The sequence below is a fragment of the Hibiscus syriacus genome, unplaced genomic scaffold (assembly GCF_006381635.1).
Source record: "Hibiscus syriacus cultivar Baekdansim isolate YM2019G1 unplaced genomic scaffold, ASM638163v2 tig00015339_pilon, whole genome shotgun sequence".
In the NCBI taxonomy this organism is placed as follows: Eukaryota; Viridiplantae; Streptophyta; class Magnoliopsida; order Malvales; family Malvaceae; genus Hibiscus; species Hibiscus syriacus.
The window spans coordinates 88,300-98,066 of record NW_024062358.1 but is presented as its reverse complement, the minus strand read 5'-3'; the positions used below and the strand labels follow the sequence as shown (position 1 = coordinate 98,066).

Here is a 9,767-nt window from a genome sequence, read left to right as displayed (position 1 = left end):
TAAGCAGCCTATTATAACCAGAACAAACCATTGACAGGTGAAGGGGCTGCTGCTGCTGAACCAGCTGACCATTCCAGGAAGGAACTGTGCCTTGAGCATATCTGCTCATACTGAGGTGATACCATGTTTGGTGCAGTTCCTTCACATGAAAATTCTGCTGCTGCTGCTGCTGAATTTGAGGAGTCAAGGGTTGGTTTGTCCGGCCAAACCTGAAGACTGGGTGTTAACAGAATTCGAGGTGTTGCCAACATCGAGAACATGTCAAATAGAACAAGGGCATTTTGCTGCGATGCAGGAGTTGCATGTTGTGGTTGTGGTTCTCCCAAAGAAACAAGGGCAAGTGAATTATCTGCCTTTGGTGAATGGAAGTCATCGCCACTAAGCAAGTCCATTTTGGGATGGCAGTGGGTGGAGTTGAACCATTAGTTGCAGGCGGAGCAGGAAGCAGTAACTGATTAAATGGTGAACTTTCAACAGTTCTAGAAGGATCTGTGATAAAAAAAAATCCTGTTAATTAAACTCAAGCTACAGAAAATATTAGATGCAAGGTTTTAGATAGCCCAAAATTAAATGAATTTCAATGTTAATCCTAGCAACCTAACATTTGATAAGTAACTCAGCCATTCCGATAGAAGTAAATACACTACTAATCACTCTAATCGAAAGGTTCAAAAGTTTATGACTTTAACATAAACAGGCACCTGCGATCATGTAATTTATTTCAAAAAACCCAGCAACAAACCATACCAAGGATTCCCAAAACAAATTATTCAATAGATGAAAGAACTTGTAACCAAGTTCCTAAATGCTGAGAAAAAAACTTGGTTACCACCAGTAATGCTTAGGAAAAGTAGTATAATGCAGCATATATAACAAACGGAATTTACAATTCTAAGCATATTCTACATTTTTTGCTGTAATAAATAAAAAAATACAGAATACCAATAATTTTATACCAGATCCCTGCATAAGTAACCCAATTCAAAGAAGCATAATTACCTCCTCTCAGACTGCTTGCCACTGTCTCCAGTATCAATTAGTGGACCGTCAACATTCACAAGTTCTTGCAGGTTCAGGCTTAGGATTGTTTGCTTGAGAAGTAGATGTTCCTGAAGCTATTGCTTCATGCCTTGCTAGTAAGCGCTGCAAATCATCATTCAATGCTAAACCTTGACATAGAAGTGACTCATCCCTATAATAGATAACCAAAAGGTGATATGTGTCTTAAATATAAAAAGTATTTCAGACAATTCTTACAAAATTCCATAGAGCTTATAAGCTAACAACTTATGCAACTCATACACGATACATGCCATAATAAGTTAAAAAGTCACACAAATTTGTACAATGCACAAAAGATACTAATTGGCATAGGTTAGGGAAAAGGATTTTGATAATTAAATCAATTCCTTCAGACTGCTCCGGCTTCTAATCACCATAGCAACGGATAGAATACAATTGAATAAATAATGAAGTCCTTTGACCTCAACACATGATTTCACTACCTCATTTTGATAATGCATTTTTAACAAATGATACTAGAACAGATGCCTTAAGGACCACGAAATAAAAAGAGAGTTCCATAAGAAAAGTATGTCACATCCATGTTAAAAGATGACAGCCTCAAGTCATCAACTTATAGAAAGTACAAAGGGCCCCAGGGAAGTTTTAATAAAAGGTTTTTCTTACGATGTTGAATTAACAAGATGTACAACTCTTTGTTTGTAATTACGACACTGCTCCACCAAGTCAACAATCACTTCCTGCCTATGTCCCTGAAACGGTAGAAGAAAGACCAGTAAATATGCAAATAGAAAATTGACTTAAAGAAACCACAACAGCATTATATCTTCAGATTTAGCAGCTTGAAACTCCATGTAAACTTTGAAAAGATTTTCATTACAAGAGCTAGAAAAATATAAGTTACACAGATAAAATGGTTCACCATCTGATGAATTCAACCAAAATCTTTACACGATGCCAGTTATATTAAGACATTGATAGTTACTCCAAATCCAATTAAAGACTTGTCACTTAGAAACTACACTACCATGTGCTTGCCAGAGCACAATTGATTTAGCATTTAAACAAAATACCCTTCATTCTCACACATATCAAATTGTGAACAAATACCTCCTTGTTTCCCGGATCTATTGCATTTAGCATTTCTGCAAGGACATCCATAATACCACGTGCATTCTGAATTTCTGTCAAACTGATAAATGAAACTTCTGTTAAAGGACTAGAAGTATAGAAATGTAACTTCACTACCAGTAATATGATAAAAGAAGCCATTCATTGTTCAATTATTATAATTGCTCTAGTCTGAGGAAAGTCCCTACTGCTCTATTTCTAGGAGACATGGATAATCATTGGTATAACAACACCGCAGTCATGTTTACCAGCTAAGGACAGGGAGCACTGATGTGATGACCAAAAATGAATTGAAACAAGTAGGAAGTTTTTCACCCAATACATTAAGGAGTGAATAAAGAGTTCGCTTTGACAATTATTTTAATACAGAGAAAATACTAAATAATTCATACGGACAAATAGAATGGACTCTTATCCTTATGAAGCCATTATCAAAAGCATATTTCAGTAAGCCCCGTAATTTCTTCATTAGAAAATGATAACAATAATTTAGTACAGGCAGCAGCCTTCTGAATAACCATATTACTGCAGCACAATTTCTACAAAGACATTATTCAGAAAATTTAAAACACAAACACTTAGGGGCTGTTTGTTTGCCTCTTAATGGAACCATTCAGCGCTGAATGTTGAACCGTTCAGCATTCAGCGCGTTTGTTTCACACCTCTAAATGATTCATTGCTGACTGATTCAACAAAACAGTGTTGAATGATTCAACACAGAAGACATTCTGAATGATTCAGAGCCATTATCAAACAACATGTCACATTCAGAGCTAATTCATACAGAGCCTCTGAATCATTCAGCATTGAATCATTCAACGCTTAATCATTCTGAAGTAACAAACAGCCCCTTAGGCCATCATGAAACTGAATACGAATAATGCAAAAAAAAAAACCATGCTTTTATACCACTAAGAAACTGAGGAAAAAAAGATAAATACCTCAGGGTTGGAAACTCCGACTCTGCAGAAGACGCAGCTGTGTCTTGCTGATCAGAATTGCGAATGTTTGGAGGATAGGAAGACAAAGGTTGTGTTTGAGGAGGAGTAAGTACAGGTGCAGACCTCTCGGATCTTGGTGGGAATACTGCCCCAAGACGCTGACCAATAAACCAATTTGCCTCAGAGGGGGAAAAATGAAAAAGGCCACATCATGTAGAAGTACACTTTGCATATCATTGGGTTTTGAGTAACAAATGAAGAATAGCATATGGAGAACCGGATAGCAAGAAATGCAGCATCTCATAGACTCATACAATTTAAAATGAGAGGTCTCTAAGCAGACATACCAACAACTCCTGGTATGCAACATAATATTGCGGATATCTTGCCCTTGAACCTCCAAAAGCTTCTTGCCAAGTGTCGATCAGAGTCAATATCTCTTTAACATTAAAGTCGGGCTACAATTGAACATTACAAAAACTGAGAACAAGTTTTACAAGAAGAAAATAACTACAATATGGGACCCCCACCTTTTCTTGACGATTCTAACCATCTCATGAAGAATATCTTTCTCTGCAACATGCATATGGACAATGTCCCGCAGTTTTTAATGATAGTTTCTAGCAGCTAGAACATAGAAAGTAAACCAAATCTAAACAATTTTAGTCCAATTATAAAATGGTGATAAAACAGGAAACAAAAGTGATCGTTATATGTAGTGACTGGTGGAAATCAATGAAAAAGTTATTAGCAGCTTACAGCTAATGCAAGGAGTTGAACTTTAGGATTTTTACTTCCAAGCTTCTTTTTTATGCCTTTCACGACATCTTTTGCTTGCCTGATGATAATAAAATTTCACCACTAGATTTAAGAAAGAAATAAATATTCAACTTAAAAGATATAAATCCAGTTGCCTTCTAGTGTTTCTCCTCTGGAGGGAGAAAAATGAAAATTGAAAAAAAAGAAAAGCTAATAGTAACCATAAAATCAGAAAAATAAACCTATAGGTCTTTCTACTTTCAAAGATGTCACAACGACTAAAAAACAACAAGCAAAAGCGACCAAAAATAATTAACAGAAACCAACAGTATAATACATAATTACCATTACGCTGCTCAAGTAAAACTAACTAAAATTCAGTTCCTATTCAAAACGGAAAACTAAAAAGCAAAAGTCACCCAGGAAGCTTTCACTTCGATAAAGTAGCTGAGCTCTATAACCGGTCAAATTTACATGGAATTAAGTCCCTTATCAATCAAAAAAACCTAACTTAAAATCTGATTTATTATCAAATACATCCATGAAAGAAATTACATGTCGAACAAAGAAAGAAAATGCAAAACAAACTGATCAATCCTGATAAATTTCTTGAACCAAATCTCTCCCTTTAAATTGACGTGCTGAAAAAGCCAAGCTAATAATTATCTTCTCTTGAATCTACGATAACTAGCAGAACAATAGGAAATTTTTTTAATAAAGTAAAAGTAAAAGCAAATCGAATACAGAAATCTAGATTCACAATCTTCATATTCATAACTTATAATCAAATTGAACACATTCATCAATTGAATCATAAGAGCAATAACAATTTCCGAGCAGAGAAGATAACTTTGGAATCCAGAGCGACGCATACCCAGGGTCGTGATTAAGCATGTCGCAGATCTCGATATTCCGAGCCCAATCAGGCCCGATCAGCAAGTCACTCGTAGCTCTCTCCACCATAGAGTTCACCATCTTCGTTTACACACCGAAAACAAGAAACAAAAATACTCTGATTCCGATCACCGTCAGGCGCGATCGCGGCGAACGGCAGGATATTCAGGAGTAGCTCCGGAACACTCAAACCTATCTTTTAACAAGTAAACCAAAGAGTCCAAACTCCGCAGGTCTCTCACTTTTCTTCCTCGCTTCTCTCGCCTTCAACCTTCCGTTTCTGAGATCAAATCAAATAGTGTTTTCCCCCTTTTTTTCCGTTGGAAAAACATCCACTTTCCTTTTATTTTATATATTTTTCAATTATTTGGGAGGTGAAATAAAAAATGATATTTCTATGATATATATTTATTGCCAGCCGACGAGTTTGACTCAATGTTTTAGATTTCTTTTTAACCTGAGTTCGGATTAATTTTAATTTTGTAAAGAATGAGGTCGAATTTAAATTAAGAATAAAAAACCAAAAACCTAACGTGATATAATAAAAAAATCTTTTATATATATATATATAAGGATAATTGTTATAATGCTCATCTTTGTATTTTTTTTCTCAATTAACTTCCTATTTTATCGAATAAATATAAAAATTTTATTATATTTTTATCATGTCAGATGTGAATCTTAAATCTAAATTTTAGGTCGAGTTTAAGATCATGGTAAATCTCTTTAAATATGGTTTAAATCGAATATCAAATAGAAAGTTATAATATTCAAGTCAGATTTAAAATAAGCAATAAATAAATAAGTTATTCAACGCACAATTATCAAATATTAATCCATAAAACTTTTAATAAAAATAATAAAAAATCCAACAGAAAATAATACTCATATCACATTTATCATGTTATGTATGTTAACAATTTTTAAGGTAAACTATGTATTTAGTCACTCACATTGTTTATAATTATGTTTGATCACTTATCGTTAAAATGTAAACATAATTGTTAACATGATATTTTTTATTTTTTTCAATAATGATGTGACATCACCTTATGGTGTCATGTCAAACTCATGATTAATTTTTGAACGGGAGATGATCAAAATGGAATTGAAATGTAATTTTAAGTATAATTTAAAAAATAATAATAATAATCGAATGACCAAAACAAAACCGTGATAATAAATAAGTGACTAAGTACGTAGTTTATCCTTTTGTATGACCACCAGTATTTGATTTATTAGTCGATTAATTCAAATCGGATGTTATATAAGTTCATAACAATAATAACTCTTTCAACATAATTTGTTCTCATCTAATATTTATTTGTTAAACCAACTAATAATTAATTATTTGTTTTATAGTTTTAGAGTGAACTTTTGATAGAATAAAAGGATCTGATTTAATCCAAAGAGTAGGGAGTCGTATTCAGTCTTGGGGGGCAAGGCGAATGCGATGGCTTAGGTCACAAGTCACGACAGGGGCTGACTAGATTCTTCACTTACCTCTTTGGAGGCCTAAATTTTAATCATTTCTCGAATCAAAATTGTGTTTAATCGGAGATGGACAGATGGAGCGGGTAAAAATAGATGTTTTTATTAAGTTTTTTTTTATATATTTTAATTAAATATTTTATATTGATAATATGTTTTCTCTCATTATATCAGATCATTCATTCGTCCCAGTGTTCAACAGGTAACAGGGGACTGATCAGTGAACTTCGAGCATGTTCCTTTTGGCCTGACCGCAATGAAATTTGTGCTCCCTGCTGTATACTGCAGTCTCCATACTTGGTGATTTTAGTGACAGTAGCCAAAAGGGATCGGTGAATGCTTATAAAAACAAGTAAACTGATTCAAGCCAAGTAAAACTGGCTCGGGTATAAGCGTCGAATATGATCCGATTTTCAGTCCAATAACCTGTTTTTTCTATCAGCACAGCACTAGCAGGAAGATGGGATTTAATCATCACCGATGTATCCGACACTTATACCCGAACAGTCATCAAACAGGGCATCATCCAACAACCTTCATTGCACCCACCGAGCGGAGATGTCTACTCAGGGTGTCATCAAACAGTCTTTTACGGCATGCTGAAAGTGGAGATCGTTCAGGCACTCGAATGAAGCAGTCCTTTATTATTGAATTTAATTCTCGTCAGAAACATATTTTTAATCTGATCCGATCATATAGATGGTTCTTTTCAGCATCCAAAAACAACGAGTACAGCTGACTTGTTTGGAAACGTCATTTTCGAGTGCCGTAACGACTGAGCAAATAAGTTATGTCCGTGACACTTAATCATTGTTTTGCTTTTGGAGAACAAAAGAAAGCCAACTATGAACTTGAAACATAGATATATAAAGGAAGTCATTTAACTTAAAACCAAACAAACAAGAACCACAGGCTCATTCCTCAAGCTATTGCTTCACAAGGGATCCCAAACCCCATTTTTGAAGTGTCCATATATCACTCACTCACACAGCTCGCGGTGCTCAAGCTCTTCTAGCTTTATCAGGACGACCTCGACGAGAACCATTTTCTCCACCCCAGCCACGTTTTCCACCTCTGTTGTTCTTCCCTCCCCTAACAAAGCATAAAGAACAAAGGGTGTGATTATCATTGGGGATCCATTATTGAAACAATGGGAATAGAAGAGTCTCAGCACTGACCTCGATTGAAATCGGTTGTTGCTTCCCCTGTGCTTTTCTTGGTTACAACGGAGTCGATTCCAATACTCTCTCAGCATCACCTGAGTTGATCATTTCCTCATATAATACATATTTTACCGATACATGTGAATCGACCACTACTCTAAGGTGATCAGCAATTACATAAAACAATGAACAATCAAAGTTATATATACTGAATAAGGTTTAAATGAGATAAAGTGGAAGTCGTTTCCCTTACCGGTCACCAGTTCTAAAGTGGCAATGAAATTTTTTACAACCAGACCACCTTCTTTAGCCGAGACTGCAGCAGTATGAGCTTTCCGGGGTGCTTCGGATTCGTCAAACCGAATGTAACCCTTATCTTCCCCGATTCTAAAGTCAACATACTTCACAAGTACAAAAACATGCATCATGGGGAAGAACTTTATACAGGAAAAACATCAAATGTAATTATATGGTAAGAGAGATCGATTTCAATAATACCTTCAAAGTACCAAATTTCTTAAAAACATCCTTCAAATCCTCCCGTAAAACGACATTCATATCGTCTTTATAGACCGATGCAGCGGATTTACATTCCTTCTCATCAACCTCCTCCTCCTCAATGGGACTTTCATGTTTATCATCAATCTTTTCCTCACCATTTTGATTCTCTGCAGTCTTCGTTTCATCAGAATTTTGCTTTGCAGAGTCCCGAGTCGAAATGCTCTTCAATTTAAAAGCAACAAGTACGCCCTTCGGGTATCTGCAATGATCATTACAACTGCTTCAGTCACAAACATTTGACAATAAAGCTAATGCTGCCGGATGATTCTGATAAATAACATACTTTTCTTCGGTATCGGAGTTGTTCGAAGGACGATTACGTTCATACTCCTCTGCTTCTTTCTCTCTTATAGCATCAAAATCCTTCCTGAAATGAAACTATTAGTCAAAAGCAACATCAACTTCTACAACAAACAACAACTTCAGCAAACAAATGTCGACGACAACTTACTTCGGTTTTAACTCCAGTTCAGCACCGGCAAAAGCCAAGCTTTGTCCCAAAACCTTTTCAACATCTTCCTCGGCCGAGAATTCGATCAAAGCCGTGCCGCAAAAATATTTCTTGTTCGCTACATTACGAGGCAACCTCACACTATTAACCTAAAAAGAAGCAAGAAAGAATATCATCAGCATTCATTCAACTGCAAATACATCCAAAATCCCAACAAAATTGACCCAAATTTTGACATTGTTAATCAAATACCTTAGCATACTGATTGAAAAAGGTTTCTAAATCTTCCCTCTTGACGATGAACTCGAACGGCGACGCGGCAATCGTTCTACTGTCCAATTGCTCTATCAATTCCTCAGGCTCTAATAGCTCGGTGCTTCTTCCTACTTTCTTCCCTGAAACAATAAACACAAAACAAAGAATCTCCTCAATCTCTTTGCTTTAGATGAAAAACAAAGATTTGGGTTTTTTTTTGTTTATGAAACTGACCATCTTCAGAAACCTTGAGGGAAGATGAAGTTCTGAGAGTTTCAGCAACAGCATTTAAAGTAGCTTCTGGTACATCTTCTGGATTCTTCAATGCCACTGAATTCAAATGGCTTCTCATCTTTGAAAAAGAACAAATCAATGCCAAACTGACCACTGTTTACACAGTTAAAGCTTAATAGCAACAAACGAAGCACCATTGAATCAATAAATAAAACAAACAAAAGTTTCTTCAAACTCAAACATGGACAGGATTAAAAGTGAAAGGATACAGCCATCTTGACTCTCCTTGATCTTTTTCTTGAGGAAATCGTCTTTTGGAATATTGCTATCACTGAAGTAAAACTCTACCTGTAAAATACTTTAAAAAAATCATTTTTAAGCCATTGAAGAGTAAATGAAAGTTTAAAACTTTAAGATGAAGGGGGGAATTTGACCTGACGAATAACAGCCTTGGCAGTATCTTTGCTCAAAGAAGGGGTCACCATTGTTGTACAGTAAGTGCTTGAGTTGATAGAGAGTATAAGAAAGAAATTATAAGAGAGGGAGTGTTTAGGGTTCTGGAAGACGATATATTTATATTCCGTTACTGTGAACTCAACTTCTCAGGTAACTCGTCGTAGCACGATCTCGATCTGATTTGGAAGTTCACTTTCCCGGGCGACGTGGGCAGGCAACTCAACAATTAAAATTGAGTAAAATACAAAAAAGGTCAATAAATTATATCACAAATCCACAATGATCTTTTTTATCGAATAACTTCTAAATGTTATAAAAGAATCATTGTACTTATTAATTTATTAAATAATAATTAAATTTATTAAATTATAATAAAATAATTATTAAATTTATCATAATATTATAAAA

At 35.2% G+C, this 9,767-nt stretch overlaps 1 protein-coding gene and 1 pseudogene across 2 annotated transcripts; both read right to left on the bottom strand.

The window, feature by feature from the left end:
* Window positions 1–28: 28 nt before the first annotated feature.
* On the bottom strand, window positions 29–5,061 carry LOC120207769 (annotated as a pseudogene).
* A 2,054-nt stretch (window positions 5,062–7,115) lies between these two features.
* LOC120207767 (la protein 1-like) lies at window positions 7,116–9,426 on the bottom strand. Of its 2 annotated transcripts, none has more exons than XM_039207188.1 (10): window positions 9,338–9,426; window positions 9,173–9,251; window positions 8,904–9,056; window positions 8,667–8,809; window positions 8,415–8,563; window positions 8,247–8,330; window positions 7,901–8,162; window positions 7,646–7,803; window positions 7,418–7,489; window positions 7,116–7,331 (listed from the first exon to the last, which is right to left on the bottom strand). In XM_039207188.1, the coding sequence occupies exons 1-10, from the start codon at window positions 9,386–9,388 to the stop codon at window positions 7,241–7,243; spliced, it is 1,242 nt and encodes a 413-aa protein (XP_039063119.1). In that variant the 5' UTR covers window positions 9,389–9,426; the 3' UTR covers window positions 7,116–7,240. The 2 variants fall into 2 exon arrangements, with proteins under 2 accessions (XP_039063119.1, XP_039063118.1); XM_039207187.1 differs by having other exon boundaries at window positions 7,418–7,497; window positions 7,656–7,803; window positions 9,338–9,425.
* Between the last annotated feature and the right edge of the window lie 341 nt (window positions 9,427–9,767).